Source organism: Ambystoma mexicanum, chromosome 1q, assembly GCF_040938575.1.
Source record: "Ambystoma mexicanum isolate Mex_15411 chromosome 1q, UKY_AmexF1_1, whole genome shotgun sequence".
NCBI classification, from domain to species: Eukaryota; Metazoa; Chordata; class Amphibia; order Caudata; family Ambystomatidae; genus Ambystoma; species Ambystoma mexicanum.
The window spans coordinates 864,338,539-864,357,835 of NC_090922.1; the positions used below are offsets into that span (position 1 = coordinate 864,338,539).

The 19,297-nt window shown below is 41.1% G+C and overlaps 1 protein-coding gene across 2 annotated transcripts in view; it reads left to right on the top strand.

Moving 5' to 3' along the window:
• Positions 1-19,297, top strand: part of DENND1B (DENN domain containing 1B) — a 2,623,009-nt gene that overhangs the window by 2,070,109 nt on the left and 533,603 nt on the right. For both annotated transcript variants that reach the window (XM_069641511.1, XM_069641512.1), the window contains one exon: positions 4,815-4,905. In XM_069641511.1, the coding sequence (XP_069497612.1) occupies positions 4,815-4,905 (91 nt within the window). The remainder of the gene's footprint in view (positions 1-4,814; positions 4,906-19,297) is intronic.

The window sequence follows — 19,297 nt, forward strand, 5'->3', positions numbered from 1 at the left end:
TCTCGTTTCAAAGCATTTAAGTTTAACTAACCGTGTAATCCTGCAAAGGTATTGTAATAAGTGAAAAAGGCTGGACGTGTGCTGGACTTTCCTTGCCTGTAGTGAATAGAACAAGCTTACACATTGTACATTCGGTCATTTGTTGGATTTCCTGCACACTTGAAATTGCTAGCAGTTTTGGAATCACACCGATTTGTAAGAATACATGTGGCAAATAGAACCCTGTTTCCTTTCACCCAAAACCAATCCAAAATCATTCTGCTATCGGGAGAGAGTGTATATTGTTCAATGGAAATTACGCTAGTTTCCCTTTGAAGAGCACTTCTCCCCTGAGTACCAAAAACCCATGCTTCATTGATATGCAGCACCCCTCCTGTTTAAGGGAGTGGGGACAGTTCATTTTATTTGTTTATTGGTTATTTGTAATGCGCCTATACAGCAAAATAGTGTTTCAAGGTGCATCAAGGCAAGAAGGGGATAATTGGAAAGGAAGAAAACAAAAACAAAACATTCTTACTAGGTCTTGAGACATTCAGAACGTGCAAGTGCTAAAACAAGAAATGCAAGGGAGATGGGCGGTGGAGTGTAATGAAGCTAGGGGATGAACATGGAAGAGGAAACAAAAGAGAACCAAAACAACAAAAAACGATCGTATTAGGTATTATGACAATTCAGATTTGGCAAGTGCTATAACATGAAATGCAAGGGAGAGGTGGCGGAGGGTAATGAGGGTAAGGGACGAACATGGAAGAGAAAACAGAGCAAAAACAACAAAAAGCAATCTTACTAGGCCTTGGGACAATTCGAATCTTGCAAGTGCTATAATATGAAATGCAAGGGAGAGGGGGAGGAGGGCAATGAGGTTAGGTGACAAACATGGAAGAGGAAACAGAACAAAAACAAACAAAAAGCAATCTTACTAGGCCTTGAGATAATTCGAATCTTGCAAGTGCTGTAACATGAAATGTGTGAGGTCCTGGCCTTGAAGTTCTTCAGGAACTTATGTGAATTTTTTTTACGTTCAAGGGCACCGCTTTGTTTAAATACAAGGTTTAAGGAGAGGTGACAATTGGGATTTTCATTTTAGGATAAGTATACCTTGTGTTTAAAAGCAAGTTGTGGTAAGGGGTTTCAGTTAGGAATTTCGTTTTATGAGAATTAACTTTTTTGTTTTAAAATTCAAGGTTTGGGAATGGTGAGAACTATACATTTCGTTTTGTTGCAAGGGCACCCCTATTCATTAAAGAAATCTGGGGTGGACAGGGAAAATAAAGGCACTCAATTACTTTAAGTGACTATAATTTAAGTGCCGCTAGGAAAGACTGTTTCCAACTCTTCCAAGCTCCCCCCGTATCAATTTGTTACAGAGTTAATTAAGTTAATATTCAGTCAGCTATGTTAAGGGTCTACACAATTTGCTCCCCCCCAGCCCACTATGAAGGGAAGCCCTCACACACTTTAAAGGGATCAATTCAACTTGCATTGGACTGGATTGCTGTCTGGGACTAGCAGGGAAGACAGCCAGGCTCCTCTGGGGAATTAGCTCAAGTCTGTTCACAGGCAACTGTCAAACATAGTCCCAGCATCTATCCCTCAGTTGTCTCTCCTTAAGCATCAGTTCCTAGTCAGCTTTTGGCTTCCCCGGTTTCTCTCTCCCAGCCAAAGTGCCAGCCCTCTCAATTGTGGACCTCTCCACCCAAGTCAGGTCAGGCAGCTGTCTCAGGATACCCCCAGATGGATTAAGGGCAGTTCTCCTTTAAGATGTTTAGCAGTTCTCCCTTTTCTCCTTCCTCGTCTTACCTTAACTGTCTTTTTCCCCTCCTGCATAGAGCAAGTGTGTTTTTTTATGTTAAGTGCCTCCCATAAAATATTAAGATCAGGAGTTGTCGACTTATTAGCCTTGAATTTCCATTGGGCATCTGCAATTCTCTCCCCCTCCATGGTTCTACCCTTGTCTGCCTATAGGCCCGGGGAGTACCATGATTGAAGTGAATTGGAGAGGTACACACCTATCATTTGCATTTTTTTAACTGTCAGATTTTCCGCAGTTCCTTTTTTTTTCTCCCGTCAGGCTGCCATGGAAAGGGAGAAAGAACTATGCGTATTGCCTTCTTCCCAGTCAGCCGTTTCTTTTGCTTTTTTCTCGATTTGAGAAACAGTTGCACCGCTGTTTCTCGACTCAAGACAAATTGCTATTAATACCCCAGAACGATGTGCCAGGATACTAACAGCAATAGAACCCTTGAGGGGCTTTACCAGTTGGGTAATGCCCCTGGGTCTACGTTAAAACACTTGCTCTGCTCAGACTTCTAACTATCGCCGGGGGCATTACCCTACAGGTAATGCCCCCCTTCCTTGGGTTCTATTGCTCAAGTGAGCTCCGAAGACGTATGGCAAGAAGTGGCTGGGCACTTTAACCTTGTGATTAAAACCTCAGTGAACAAGTGGCTTTGTGTTATACCCTTGTGCCTGGGAGTTTGTACCAAGAGGTGTTGGGCTACTGTATTTCTGAGGCTGTGTTGAAAGAGCCTGGGGGACAGCAGTATCACCAAGATGTAGAAAACCCTAACACTGTGCTTTTGACCTTAACCTGACACTATGACTTTAGAATGTTCACAGAAAGGAATTCCTAGTTGTTTCACAGATAAACCGCAGACCCTATTTCTTTTGACCCCAACCAACCCCTGCATTTGGACTTAAACTGTTTGACCCTTCTCTTGTGTGTCTTTAGGTTCAGGAAAGGCAAATAACCTGGTCTACGTTCTCATTGAGTATTGTCAGGAGGCCACATTGAGTTCAATGTATGGTCTGTCAATGTATATTAATACACTTTAGAATATCCTGCATATCTTATTTTCTGAGGATGTCTGTTCAATAGCTTCCTCATCCATTCCTATTTGAATATTCTGCCTCTGTTGATCTCTTGGACCCCAATGGGGGAGCATGTGACACAGTCATGTTATCCTCCCATCCAAAATCTGCAATTGTATATATGGTGCATGGTTACAAACACTTTAATGTTATGGTGGTGGTTGTGAAAAATGAAATTTTACTGAGTACCAAGTCCAATGTGTATTATGTACTTAGTGGTTGAAGCATACAGTCCTTTTACCACTGGCATATATGTCATATTAAAGATCTGTGGTCATTCTTCTATTCTACAAATGCTCTTTGATTTTATGTAAAGCAGCCAGTGACCCTCATATGTTACTATGTGTCCCCTTCCTCGTAGGGCTAATTCAAAAGAGTGTAATAGGAGTATACTAGAATGTCTCAATTGGAATAATAATCTATAGTCAGAAAATAACTAAAGGGTCATTCAAGGTTTCCTAATGTGCTTTTATCAGTAAGACAAGTGTACATTTCTGACTTTGACTAAGATATACTGGATAAGATCATTAGGAATGTATGTCAAATATTCAAAAGATACATTTTACAGTATTCATACAATTGAATATATATATATATATATATATATATATATTTAAATAGCCTCTTTTGCAGAGAAAACGCGGACTTCTGACTCCAAAATATCTTTGCAAGGGTGGTGCTCATATTAAAACCAATTATCTGTTTCTTCTGTGAGCACCAAGGCAATGGTTAATTTTGCACATGCATGAACAATTACCAATAAATAAGACAACAGCAAACAGTCATAGACTTTGAACCTGGTCCTCTGGTCCCCACAGCATATGTGTCCACCATCCAGCCCAGTACAATGTGCCCTCAGTGTGATGGTAACAATACTGTAGGATACACGTGAACATAATGTATGTCTCAAAATACCAGGCCAGTACCCACCAAGGGGGATGCCTTTGTCCGTGCTGCTTTCATTCTACACCGAACCCAACCCATCCCTCCTGCAAGATATGTTTTTTTCCCTCTGGTTGTGCTGCAGTCAGCAAAAGTTGGGATTGCTATAGTGAATATGCAAATGACAATGCAATTCATCTGCAGAGGGGGAAAGAGGGCACAGAGAGCGATAGAGAGATTGTGATCGAGGGATGCATGATACGCTCATGTAGCTAGTTTGCCTATATTAGGCCTTTCTGCATAAAGTGCTGCAAATAATCACTCCGCTCCTGTCGCACCTGGAGTACTCCTGTGGTCTTTACCTTCGGCGTCCAGCGTATCCTATGTGGCTAATGCAATGTTTGCAGATTCTAGCTTCCCACCTTGTTCTGAATTTCCACCACAGCACCCTCAATATGCTTAATTGGTTGCTTTTGGAAAAATGCTTTGTACGTAATGTTTATCGTCCATCAAGCTTTTGGCCAAAGTGGCCTTTAATTCCTGATGGTCAGAGCCGTTACATACTCCCTTAGATGGGCATTGGACTGCTCAACATCTCTGCTGCTGTAGGTGCTCCGGTTTTGCAGAGCAGGGAGTGATAGGCAGTCCTTTTCGGTGGGACTGTGCAACTGCTTCCGTCCCGGGGGATCACCTTGGATTTAAGGATGCTCTTAGAGCCTAGTTGTTGCTGCAACTGGTTACTCTATAGGTATTGGTCTCTTTGTGGTATAAAATAGCTAATATTGACAACAGGTCATACCAATGTTAAATGGGCACTTTACTATTGACAGATAAAATACAACAGTGTACCCCCCCATTTTGCAAAAATGTGATATTTCTTAGGTCATGATTTGAGGGGAATAGTGGGACCACTAAACCCTCACATTTTAAATGTATGCTGCACATTTTTATTGACCCTTTTTTAATTCCTCTGTTGCTTTTAACTTTACTCTGATAAACCCCTCTGTTTGCGAAGAATAGTTGGACCAAATGCGACTAAAATGCATGTATTTCTTCTCCAGTTTATTGATGGTCGCCTGACAAAACTGAATGCAGGGAGGAGCTTCACTGACGCGTTTGAAGAGGAGATCACTTTAGGTGGATTCAGTGGAGGTAAGGACTGTGTGCCGTATAATGTGGAACAGTTGTTTGTTCTAACTGTTCCTCTACACATTTCTGTGGTCTTCATGAGTATACAAGAGAACGGGAGGCAAACGTTGAGCATTTGCAAAACATGTTTTTATATCCGAATCATGCCTGTAGCTGCTTGGAAAATCCTTCCAGCACAATAAAGACCCTGACCTGCCTGTCGATCGACATAGCAAGGCTCACCAGCCACTCTAGCAGCCCCTCTCTTGATCATCTTCCCCTTAGCAAACCAAAATTGTATACCTCAATCTTTCTAATACAATATGTTTAATGTTTGGTACATGCTAACATGGCATTGTGGTGCCTTCTTTTTTCAGTTCCTCCTTACCACAAGGTTGAAACCTTACACCTGTTCTGTTTTAAAGGTAGTGATTTGTATTTGTTTGAAACGTGTTTTCGCACCACTCTAGCAACATTCTATTTTACATTTTCTGTTTTCTGTCGATCATGTCTTGAGCCTTTTTTTGTAATGCGTGGAGAAGTTGTAGTTGCCAGCTCCTGTAATGTTGTCTATAAGTTCACGCTTCCAGTAGGTGAGAAAAATGATATGCTTTCAGGGGTCCTGTGTGAGCAATGGCCAAATTTACCTTTTAAGAAATCTTGGGCTTTGTCAAATGCCAGACCAAGGAGTTACTTTAAAGAACCTCATTCCATGACTTTTAAAGCACTCCTTAAAATACTGATAACACACAGCAGTTATCACAGTATTGTTGTTTTGTCACTATGTAAATAACGTGGGTGATTATTAGCTATTGTTTTGTTAATAATAATGGGATTCAAATATCACTATTGTCATTTACCACCTAACTCACCCAGTAAAGACCGGTTTTATCAAAAACAGATTGTCCTCCAACTACACAAGTCCATTCTGATACGTCCATAATTAGTCCTATCCTTGTCGTGACACTTGGTGTTAAAAGTGTTTAATGTATTGAATGGACATGCAGCCCATGGATACTACCGTGGACATGATTTGTGCCATAGGTGTTCTATGTGATTATAAACCTTTAAACTGGTTTCTAGCTTTGCACCTCAATTAACACCCACATTACTGTCTAACAGCAATTCTAGCCATGCGGCCTCTTCTTTAAAAAATTAGAAAGTCGTGTAACTTATGTGGCAAACCACCATGAACTGGTATTTCTGTTAGCAAGCTCTATGTTTAAGTTGTCAGAATAGACTTTCTTTAAGATTGCTGTCAGAATGGTGTTTCTCATTATAACCATGGAAATTAAATTGACTGCATTTCCCAGAATGCAATGTTGGATCTTTCTTCCTCTCCCATTGTCTTTTTGACTTTGTTACTTGCACCTTGCCTCAAAAAATCTAGGGTCAGTGAGTTCTTTGTCTTGCAATGATTTTTGGACGCTTTAGCACGTTCACTAATTTTCCCAGATTGTAGTGTCCGAGCACTTTCTCTGTGTCTTATGGATGCTTTCATGACGTTTCAAAGGATGCTCTTTTTGGAGCTCTTTTTCTCTCACAATCTCTTATGGACGGTTTGTTGCTTTGACTAGGTTTCCCAGAATGCAGCATCTGAGTATCAATTTTTCACAGTTTTTATTGGATACTTGATACTTTGACTAGTGTACACAATTCAGTGTGTGAGCTGTGCCTCTCTTACAATCTCTGCATGACACTTGGGTACTTTCATTACATCCCAAACCTTCAGTGCCTAGCCAAATTCGTGTACTCCTACCTCCAAGGTCTCTCTACCACTCGTGCTTGTTCTTGCTCCATCTTTGGTTTTGCTCTGAACCTGAAACATCAGTGGTTTTACTGGCATCTTACAGCACATCAGTCTCATCTCCAAATATCAGTAACACCTCCCCAGCTCTCACGGGACTACTCTCGTATCTTGTGACAGCGTGTCTAGAGGCTCCTACACCTCTAGCGACTGTCTAATGGATTCCCTGCCAATTTCCTGCTGCAGTGTTCAGGTCCCTAAACCCCTCTAGCCACTAGAGTTCTATGGTACACTCATCCACCGGAAGGAGGGGTGGGGGGTGAAGAGTCCAACCATATTCAAACCACATTCTACTGACTGTTGGAGCCCGCACTGCATGTTTCAGCAGCTACTACTTCTGTGTTGCTGCTACCAGGTCTCCACAGCTTCTCGCCCTCTGCTCTTTCTCTTCCCCTACTCGGACGTCTTTATTTCATATTCTTATAGAGTATTAAACCCAGCACCAGAAGCAGCGGGGCTCTGTACAAGAAAAATACATATTCACAAAAGAACAGTTTTAATTGAACAATGTTGAATCACTGGAGATGAGATTTAATACAACACAATTTGAAACCACAATAATTAAGTGAAATAGAATTAGTAATTAGCAAGAGGGAACAAATGCATATTAACATCCCTCTAGTGGAACGAAGTTGGACAGATGCAAAGCATTCCAGGCTCAGGGAACCACCATGGAAAAAGACTGGGCTGAAAAGCGGGAGTGCCTAAAGCAAGGAATTGACAATCACAAGATGATGTGCTCCTGGTGAGCCCTAGGACACCAGACGCATTTATTTTTCCATCCAAAGGAGCTGTTTGTCCTAGTACCACTGCCTTATATATAATGCAATAGATATTGAAAAGTGTCCTACAGTGAATCTGGAGTTAGTGGAGAGAAATTAAAATGGTGGCAATGTGAGCACATATTCATATGGCTGGAATTGGATGAGCTGTAAATGACAAAATAGTCTTCAGGGGAGCCAGGGTTGAAGTTGGAAGACCTATGAAGATAGCGTTTCCACAGTGCAAGGATTATAGAATGAACGCCTGGAGAGCAGAATGAGAGTTGGAGGGAGGAATAAATGTTTTCATTTTTCAGAGCATGAATAACTGGAAAAACAAGACTGAGGAAGATGAGAAATCTGAGATTTATAATTCTGAATGGAATAAGGAGTATAGCCTAGGTATGTTAGAGGGCACCAGTGGATGAGCGATTCCAAAAGAAGACAGTGGTGACAGTCTTGAATAAGTGCAAATGAAGCTGAGGAAGTGGAAAATCATTGCATGGAGACAATCATGCAGATTGAGGATATTGGCTAGAGAAAACACCGTAAGAAAAACCTTTGGTGCCATCTATGTACTGATATATCTCAAGGACCAACCCAGACACCACATCTCCCAGAGGATGTTAAACAACATGGGGAATGTATCGAGCACTGAGCAAGTCCACACTGTATGGTCACGGGATCTATGTGGAAGGTTCCGCCTGAGAAAAATGCATATGATTATGCAGAATGGAAATTAACCAAGCCAAGGTAGAGCTATGCAGTTCCATGCTGAAGGATACAATGTTAATCAGAATCCCATGGTTGACCCATCAAACCACTGCTGCGAGATAAAGGAGAATGAGTAAATGGACCTCTCTGTGAGAAACTAGAAGGTGTCTCACCCACTAATCCCCGAGGGTCTGTCATCCAGGTTGCCAGGACACGGCCATCGCTTTTGGATCCAGTTCCTGGGGTGGACCAGTATGGGAGGATCACCTGGGTGAGGGGTCTTCAGGGAGTGGGACATCGGATGGTGACATGCAGTATCCCCTTTCCTGTAACACCTTTACCCCATACTACCTGGTAAGAAAATGTAGGTACTCTCCAGCCCCCTTTTTACAACACAAACAATTTCTCAACAGACGAACACCCAAGCCATGTACCTGACATTTCCCAATACTATGGTCAGGCAATTATTGACAATTACTCCCACCTGACTTCCATTACACTTCCCCACATGGATAAAAGGTGAAGCACGAGAGCACGCTCTGAGTGAGGCAAAGCACATGAGGAAACAGCAGTTTTGAGATGGCAGCTGAGGGAAGGAGGTAAATGCCCTTGACCTTTTCGACAAGGAACCGTTACTTTCCTGAAACTTCAAGAGAAAGCATAATGCCAGGAGACCAGGCTAAAGAATCCTACATTGTGTATGGGAGATACCTAGGGCCCTCCTGTGTCAATAATCAAGATGGGGAGAATCACCATCCACCTTGGTACCGTCCGTGGCTCCAAGAACAAAGCTGCTTCAGTGAAAGCAACATAGCCGTTGAGTTGGGGAGACCGATACAAGACCAGTCTGTGTTGGAGCCAAGGTTGCAAGCAGCAACATTGTATGGCGAGCACTGGAGCGAACATTGTTAAAACGTGTGTGATAAGAGACGCAAGTGAAATCAAACTGCTGATGACTGATTGAACTTTAAAGCAAGCTACAATACCTTTGACAGAGTATTCCGGCCACGCATGGGTCCTCAATGGAAGGTCTCTGTAAGGTATCCAGCTAAGAAGTAATAACAGTAGATACATTTGCCCTGAGCCCAGCAGAGGGATACCAATTGAAAGAGAACTAATAAATGTGAATCGAAGTGGTCCTGCGATGGGTCAAGCTAAATCCTGCGCACAGTTGAAAGTCTTCGATTTTGATGAAATAACGAAAGTTTGAAAAAGTATGTGAATGTGGTCTAAGCCCGGCAGAGGGAGACCAATTGAAGGTTTTGTGTTAAAATGTGTCTGAGCCCAGCAGAGGGGGGCCCTGGGTAAACAGTAAATCACCCCAGAAATTGTATAAGTGAAAATCCTAAGAAGAAAGGAACTGTACTGTTTTGTCTTGTTGCATTAGGCCGTTTGAAATAAGAGACTTATAATGACAAAGAGACTTTGGCACAGAATGTCCTGCTGTTGAAGTCTTAAACTGCATCCTCATGCTAGAGAAGCCAGGGAGTGTGCTAAATTCGAGTGTGCCACCTTGTCCCTCGCTGAAAACGTGGCGAAGAAAAGCCAATGGCTTGACTATCCTGACATATTTCTATAACACTTTTCTTTTGCATAACATTGTTTCCCACAATATTTGTATTTAGAAGTAAGGATTGGCAATAGGTTTATTAGTAGAGTCCCTTTTATTTTGACAAGACACCACTAGGACTTCGTTATTATTTTTTGATGGTCATAGCTTGCTCCCATCTTTAGATTTCGGATTAGATAGGCATTTATTCGAACCCAGTTGAAGTTCAATAAAACACCAGTGACTATGATCACTTGTGTCTGTCTTACTGTTTGATACCATGCCTTCCTTACACCCTCCGATTCATCAATAACCTCTACCAACTGGATGATCACTGTCTCAGAGTTAATCCAGGAATGGGGGCAGATTGATAGTCCCTCAAAGGAGAGTGATCAGATAAGTGAAGGAATATCTGAACTGCAGCACACTTGTCAAGAAGGTTACCCATGAAAGTCAGTGAAGTAGTGGGATGAGAGTTTTTGTTGTCCATGGAGTCAAGATCAGGTTTTTTGCCATAAGAGGAAGCACTTGACAGAGAAAGTGGGTAAGGGAAAATACCCTTAATAAATGAATCCTTAACCAAGGGAAGCCAAAATGATGAGCTAGTTGCAGAAATCTGATTGAGACAATGTGAGGATTATCCAAGTAGGAAATAGCGTTCATCAAGGATACAAATGAAAATACTCATAAATTGTGTGAAAAGTGGAACAGAAGCGTTCCTTGGGGGCTTGCAAGGCAATACCATTCTGAATTTATTTTTGAATTTTAGCAATAAAATAGCTAATCAAGATTTTCCTCAGCATTTGGAAAGGTTTTAGAGGCAGTTGAAGCAGTGTTCCTGGCTTTGCGTATTTCTCATATCTGATTGGCTGTGTTAGGCCATTGGCAGGGAGTGCACCTGTTCTCACTCATCTAATTGGTATATTTGTGGCTCCTTCTCCACATCCCCACCATTTGCAGCTTGATATCTAGACACATGGCCTGGGGAGGGGATGTTGGAAAGCCCAACTACCGGCCACCATTGTTGATTTCATTGTTATCTCTCTCTGGAACTGTTTGGTCAGAAGCCTGTGTTCTCTAGTCTATTGATTACCAAGGTCAGTGGCTGCATTTCGGATTCCCCCAAGGCCTGTATGCAATAGGTAAGTCCTGGTTTATTGGCTTTTGTGAAGAACCCAGACAAAATTGGTGGTCTTCTTTATTGCAAAATAATCTCACACATTCCCCTATAACTCACAGATTATTCCAGTTCAGACCATTACTGCCTCCAGTTCGCAAAAGGATCCAGCTACCTTCCTGGTGCGGCTCACTAATACCTATATTTTTCATTCGGTATAGCCCTTCACATTCTTTAACCTGGATCTCTTCCCTATTGGGGTCAGCAGTTGTAAGAAGGTCGGAAAGCCTGTGTCCACAAAAACAGACTCAGATAGCCTGAGGATCACTACTACTGGCCTGGGGCTTGCCAGCCCGCTACCTCTAAGATAGTCACACAGTGTGGGATAGATTTTCTGGTGCCCATGCACAAATACAATTGCCACCATGGATCTCTTCATGAACCCATGCAATTCTTCCAATTAGATCTGGCATCAGAGCAGTTTGTCTACTGCCTGAATCCACATGTGCTACTTTTTGTCTTTATCCAACCCAAATCTGTACAATGTAGGTATCAGGAATACATTTTCTGCGTTTCTTTTGTCAGTGGCATCCTCATTTGTACATATCGCGTTTTCTGAGTGGGAGAATTCTCTTCAATACTAGTTGCTGTTTATCACGCTACCAGGTGGCTCCTCACCATTTACTGGCAGTGGAAGCACTTACACCTTTGTGGAAAGTGTAATGTAGGTGTCCTTTGAAGCATATAGCTCATACACGCTTCAATGGTTGCCATAGCATTGGCTGCAGGGTTCATAACCTACCTAGTGCATCTGTGATCGAAATCTGTCTTGAGCCTCATTAACTGGGTGAACGACTCATCTACTTGGTTTATCCTCCCAAATCCACTGAGTCCCAGGATTCAGCCCGATCGTTGTTTCTTTAATGGTGTACAGTAAATCGTAGATTTTATATCTGCGGCATTTATTTAATATTTGTTGTTTTGGTTTTTGATTTATCACCTGCTTGTTTGTATGTGATTTTGTATAATCTGATTTTGTGACTATGTGAAATAAACACCAGCAAACGTGTGCAGTGTTTACTTCATCATTTATTCTTTTTATGTATCCTTAACTGTTTCCCAGTACATATTTACCCCATGGTGCAGGGTATATATACAATACAACACAAACCAATACAATATATAGTACCCCTCTCAATGAACCCTCAATTGACCTCCTTTTTCAAAAGTACTGTCCAGCTCAATATGCTCTCGACCTACTTGCTTCCCCTCCAACTGTTGGCACCGGACAGAAAGAGAAAGAGCCTCTCTCTCTCTCTCTCTCTCTCTCTCTCTCTCTCTCTCTCTCTCTCTCTCTCTCCCCCTCTCTCTCTCTCTCTCTCTCTCTCTCTCTCTCTCTCTCTCTCTCTCTCTCCCCCCTCTCTCTCTCTCTCTCTCTCTCTCACTCTCTCTCTCTCTCTCACTCTCTCATACACACACACACCAATTACAATACAAAATGTCAAGGAAATGCATTTTAAAAAAGCAGTACATAGTTGTGATTATTATTTTGTTTTGCCAAAACACAAAATAATGTTGATAGTCAAGGATGGTCAAGGATTTTAGAAGCTGTGTTATTGATAACTGTACTATCTGAACCCGTTCTGGTCATTTTGATGCATGGAGAAACTATGTCCAGGTAGCAAGTGAGGGCACAGAAGCTCTCGGCCAATCAGGATGTTGGTAATATTGCTGCTCCAACAGTAAATTAGCTGCTATTATTTTAAATATTAAGAAGGGGTAGGGTACATTTTTGTCTGTATTTAGGTATTAAAAAGTGACTATTGCATTTCACTGTACCATAGTGTGCAAGGCTCATTCACGCTGTCAGGTTGGCTTTCTGTTTACAATAGTTGTGGGTTAATATTTACTGCCATACTGCCTTTTGTTACAGAAGCAACAAAATGAAACAAAATAAATAAAATTAAAGAAATCCAATAAAATCATCCATCAGGGGCAATCAAGTGTGCCCACTTTGAAACAAACACCCTAGTTATTACTATTTGTCTGCTTATTATGTTTATTGTTTGAAGACATGAACAAAATCCATATGAAATAAGGTTGATCACAAAAAGCAGTGGATGAATTGAAAGTGCTCTGCTGACCTTTTGCCACCAGACGTGAATCCTCTCACCACTTTCCAAACACTGTTGTGAAGATGATACAGCATGGTAAAGCATAGAGGAGCATTAACAAATCTCACATGTCACTAGGCAATCAGCAACAAAGTTAGAATCACATTGCTCCATACGGCCCTAGGCAAGGCTCTTTGCTGCTCCAAGCGTGTCTTTTTTCCATTTCCATTTCTTCTGTTCACGGATTAAACTTTGGCATCATATTGCCTTTTTTTAGAAAATAAAACTTAAAAGGGTACAAGGGCAGTGTAGTCTGCATCAATTTCCATCACCATGGACAGAGTGAAGAGATCTAGTGAGTTTCTCTTAAGGCATATCTGGATTCGCCAACAGGCAAAAGGTACGATTGCACGTTAGCTGAGATTTCAAATGTCAGTGACAAGTTCAGTACCTTCAAATTATGTGCACACCTCTAATTGACCTTACAGTCTGACTCAATCAATTTACTCTTCATAGTGAAAATATGGGGGCCTAGTAGGTTGAATTGTACCAAGATGGAGTGCCTTCTCGGCAATGGTGGTAGATTCTCAGGAGTCTGATAGCCATTGGTTCTTTGGCTCAGTTGAGCATGAAGATATGTCCCAACTCACCTCACGGTAAACACCTCAGTGGTCAACTTTTGTGGAATACGATTGGCCTTTCATTTATGGGTGTAGTCATAAATCTTCTCAGTTAACCGCTCAATCTTCACCTGGTTTACCTTGGGTGAGGACTGTTTTTCTGATTCTCCCAGTACCTACATGCAACAGACAACTCTCTATATTGCCATATTTGACACTCAAAGTAGCCACTTTGTCACATGATTGTACTCATTAGTTTACAAATGAAAACCTCAGTTTATTCAGATAATGCGTTTTTTGGGTGTACCAGAGCCCACCATACCTCGTTTTCTATGCTTAAGATTATTAATGCTGAGGAATCTCAATATGTAGTGTCCAATGGAAGGAATAGTAATATGTGGTCTTATTCTTAAAAGCTCCAACCTCCTCTTTACTGACCTGGAGTAGGTTTAAACGTATCATGTTTCCCCTTTCAATACCAGGAACCATTGATATAAACAAATCCAAGATTGATTTACAAATCTTTGTAAGTATTCAGAGTCTGGGTTTTGCTATACCTTGCATTGTCTCCCTAGCTGTACAAAAATAAAATTGTCCTGGCATATCTCTTTCGCTGTTTATGCAGCCTTTATCCTTTGCAAATGGTTATTCATATTTATTAGCTAGAGATTAAAAACACACCAGATTAGTCTTCCCTTTCTCAGATGGTTAAAATCCAAAATGTCTCAGATTCCTAAATATCCTAACTGTAGGATTATGCCTCATACAAGATGCCATGTGATTAGCTCCAATGCTGACTCACAGCTGGGTTGTCCCTAGATCCTCCTGATTTTAACCACACTCCAATGGAAAGACAGTTGTCCTGAAATTCTAGATCATACTCTCCCACTCCTCTCGTCCATGGCAAATGAAGAACTTGTAATGTGTGGTCTTACTCCATGTGGTTCTGTTCCTATTGCTAAACCACTCCAGACATGTCCAATATGGAGATGATGTCAACAATGTGATATATCTGTTACTGAGAAGGAACTGTGCTCTAGCACCTTGAAGCTTCTCTTGTGATAGATGGGATTACCAATAAAGATCTCAGACCAAATAACCGGACAGACTCAAAGAATATAGCAAAATACTACTTTATTCACAATTCAATAAAGCAGGGCAACCTGGCGAACAACGGACTGCTGCTTGCACAATCACACACAAACTTGATTATACAGAGGTTGTATACCCCAATATGTGTTTTTTTTTTTACATAGTTAAAATAAATTCAACCTTTCAATGGTCTTTTTACAACAAAGCCAATATGTTTAGCATTGCCATCATTGTTATAAGTTGGTATCAGCAAAAATGCATGTATGCTTCACTTATGACATCAGCCTACGTGACAAACTATAAAACCTATTGAAGGGAGGGGTTGGTTAAGGGAACATATGTAGCTATGGTATACATAGGGGTTAGTACATCATTGTATGTCCCCTATCTGTAAGGGACACCTCAAACTACCTCTAAGTATGTATATTACTGATTATAGCAGAGAAAATGGCAGCGAATTAGTCTATGCAACATTGTATAGCATGTTGCCCCATAGACCCTCTGATTGGTTGCCGTTCTCACCCAACCTTGGACTTTCGGCTTGTTAGCAGTACGTAAACTAAATAAATGAAATCCTGGTGCTTGAGTCATGTCAGATTACTCCCCACTTTCCCAGTTAATTAGTCATCTCTCATAAGTCTGGCCAAAAGCCAGAGTATCCTGTCTGTAGTTGATCTTGTAGCCTTTTATCTGTTCTGGGACACCTAAGGGAGTGTAAGCACATCACTATCTTCATCCAAAGCTTCATGAATAGCCCTTGTTTTCGACTTCTGAATCACATGGGGGGGAGGCCGCAAATGTGTCAATTTCGACCTCTTATTTACTGCTGTTTGATATAATTATATTAGGTCTTCTTGCTTCTCTTGACCTCTAGAAACGTGTTCAATCCATCTTGTATAGACTTTTAATTGTCCAGTAATTGGCTTTTGCAAATGTTTTTGTCTTCTTTAATCTAAGAGAAATATGTCTTGCGTACATGGCTTATCCATCTGCTTCCCCTTGTGCCTTGCAATTATTCCTTAAAATAGCATCCTTTATCCCAGGCCAACATAGACGCCTCTATATTTTGCAAACAAAACTGCTTCTCCAACGATTGAGTCATAATGCGATCCAACGTCCATCTTCCTATCATGGCTGTCTTAGCCATGTTATGTTTTCCTCTATAGCAAGCTTCTATATGTTTCACCTACTTTACGTTACTGCGTATTTACACTTATTTGACAGCATGTTACTTTATCTTCTTGGTATATATGATTACTTTATCTTTAAGTACAGGTTTCTCTTGTCGCTTCAGTTACATAGTTATTCTTAAGTATTTTCATATTGTTTCAGTATGTCCTCGTATATCTGCTTCATGACATCACACTGCCCTCATTAGATTTCACTCAGCACTTCATGATGTCCAACGGTGTGTGCTGATATCCTCAGCGTAAGGGTACATTCAGTGTGGTTGCCTGAGTTCATATTGTCTCTCATACAATCAATGTGATATAGGGACAATACATGGGGTCCCATATAGGGCTTGTCTCCTTCTGTTCCTATATGATGGAGGTGTGGGGGCGGTAGCTAGTGAGAACATGTCCACCTGCTCTTCTACATTCCCCCATCTGGTCGAGTCCTGGACCATTTTTTCCTCTTCAATCTCCTTCATCTTCTCTTCATACTGCTGTTTCTTTGGGATTCATATCTTTGTCACTCCCCCTCAGGTGACCTGCATCCTTTATATGTTCATCCACACTCCAGGTCATGTAACTGCAATCTCCTGATGGCAGACAGAATATCCAATGTCCTACATATTTTTTACAATCCTTGGGGTAGTAGACTTTGTTCCTGGAGGTGCCAAGGGACTTTCCATTACATTCACATGGATATGTTCCTCATTTTGCATTTCTTCACCTGTTCCAGCATCTATATCAATCATTATATTCATCCCAATTGCTTTCTTGGCTGTCTTCTGACACTGTCCCAAGATGATCTTATGAGACAAAATCCTAGCAATAGCAACACTAGTATTGCTCCAAGTATTTTGAAGACATTTGCCAGCTAGGTTGGAATCCATGATAAAAGAAATGAAAATCAGTCATCTCCTGCTATTTCGTCCGCTTCATCTACCATCTTCGTATGCAGGGTAGTCAGCATTGTTATTGTTTCTGTCAGGGTTACCTTTTCTCCATCATGTGAAAGAATTAATGTACAACAGGAAAGCCCAACCTTGGCGCGCACACCTCCTTCCATTGTTGTAATTAGGTCCAGGACATATCTGTTCTGGAGAGTCATCCGACCTGATGGCTCTCAATTCTTCTCTGATTGCATTGAATCTTTTTTTGTTGGATTGATTGTCTGTAACAGCTGCCATCTGGTGATCTGCAGCCACATGGCATTCCCTGCAGTTTGGAGTCCTGGCATAAATATAGATGTTATTATAATTGCTGTCTTGCCGAACAGTTTATGCTCATCTGGAATATCATCATAGGCCTCTACTGATTTGGATCAGTAATAGTTCTTCCTCTTCAGCTGGCAAAAATTGAGCAATCACTTCCTCCTTTGGTGATCCATCATTTTTGAAAATCCATCTATATTCAGGTCACTTTGGGGAATCACTAATGCTGGAACATGTATTACTGCAATGGAGCATACTCCTCCCCAATTTATAGGCAACTGCATCTAAGTTCTAAATCCACAGTTCCAATACTAATCTTTCAGTACTGCAGTTTCTCCAAACATTCCTGGGACCTCGTTTATCTGCCCACATCCTTTGTTTTCTCCAACCCTAACCAGGCCTTCATTCTTGAAGCATGCTGTTGCCTTCTTTAGTGGTATTCTAGCTATCGGTCCTGCTTTGTTGTCGGCCCATGTTATTAATTAGAGTACTTGGCCCATAATTCTAGGCATCTGTCATTCACTATTTGAACTATGTCTACTGGTTCCTTCCTCAATAAGTGTGCAGGGCAAGATAATAGTCCTTCCTATCTGGTACTGGTGGCATCACGCCCATACACCAATAGCTGAGGTCTCTCCCAGAATCCTGGTTCTCCTGATCTTTCAGTCATATCTGAGCAGTCCTTACTCTTCATCTCAACAATTTTTATTTGTTCTCCAATCTGGGATGATACATGCATTTATTGCTTGTCCACCCCAGCCCACTGTCCATCCTGCTTGTTTTCACATAAGTATTTTCATATGGAAATGTCCCTTTTGATCGCCATCGTAAAGTTACCTATTCTCCTTTGAATTGCCCTATGGTCGTACACACTGCTAGATGACATAGACATTTAGCATCATGTGCAGGCCTTTCTTTGGCAATAAATGTCTTTGCTGCGTTCGTGGCATATGGTATTAAGGAACAGACATAGCAGCTTTCATCTTACGTTCTGTCTCCCACCTCCTTTGTGTGCTGATACCATTAATTATTTTTTAAATGAGCTGAATTATTAAGATATGTATTTGGATCCTCATGATCCTCCTCAGCATCCCTTTTAAATAGAAATAGGTGCCTACTGAGATTATATAAAATGTTGTTTGTGCTTTTATTGGGGACAAGTGTTTCATTGTCTCCCACATGTCTGTATTGGCTTTTATAACATGTCTAAATGCCATATTAATAAGGAAGAAAACACCCATTATAATACATAATGATATCCCAATTATTATTCCATGAAGACTCCTCGATTTTCTTGATGGCAATGAGCCTCTTATATTCTGAAACCTCCTCATCTTGTTTTGACTCCTAATATATACATCTGTAATTCTATATGTATCACATCCCTATATCAAGAACTGCAAAATAATTGCTATCATTATTCTGAAAAAAATGACTGTTCTTGGGATTGCAGAGAAACGTTAATATATTCACTTGTCTTCTTACTAGAGCTGGTTAAGACTGTAATATATAGGTAAAACCAGCATACAATAATGTTTTTATTGTTAATACAATGAGTAACATAAGAGATGAAGTTTGCTTTTCTTTCGGCTCCGGTACATCAAAACCTTGTCTCTTTGAACTATTTGAAAATGTTGCAGGATAACTGCAAGTATTTATATTCCTTTATCAAATTTTAAAGATATTGGGCCTCAATTTAAAGTGTTTCTGTGCTCTTCATTTTCCTTATCTTTGCTCTTGGCCATTGAACGAGGCTGCAAGCGTGGAATTTCTTCTCTTGCTTCACAGTCGGTAGCTGCAGGAGGGGTTGGGGTTTCTCCTTTATATCGTTTGATGTTGTTTAAATACAGTCAGACTTGCTTTCTTTTTAATTTAGCAGCTGTGGCATTGACTTCTTCCACCTCGTCCTTCAAAACGGGGAATATTCCAGGTGCATACAAACCTTTGTATCAGCAACTGGTCCCTGGGTATAGACTGGGTTGCTTTAATAAATCCTTTGAATCAATGGGTTGGATGACTTTGTTGCTTCTCTTTGACCCCTCCGTCCTGTTCTTGACCTGTTGAGACATATATGAAATGCTTGCAGTCATTGTTGTTAGGTAATCATGCATCTCATTACCTAGTGCCTTCCCTACACTACGGGCATCAGTTTATTAACCTGGTTGGAGGAGCAAGGGTGGGTTCTCATGCAGCGTCCAGTCATCAACTCATGAGCAGTTAGATGGTGATCTGAGCCATGCTGGTTTCTTAGGGTATATAAGG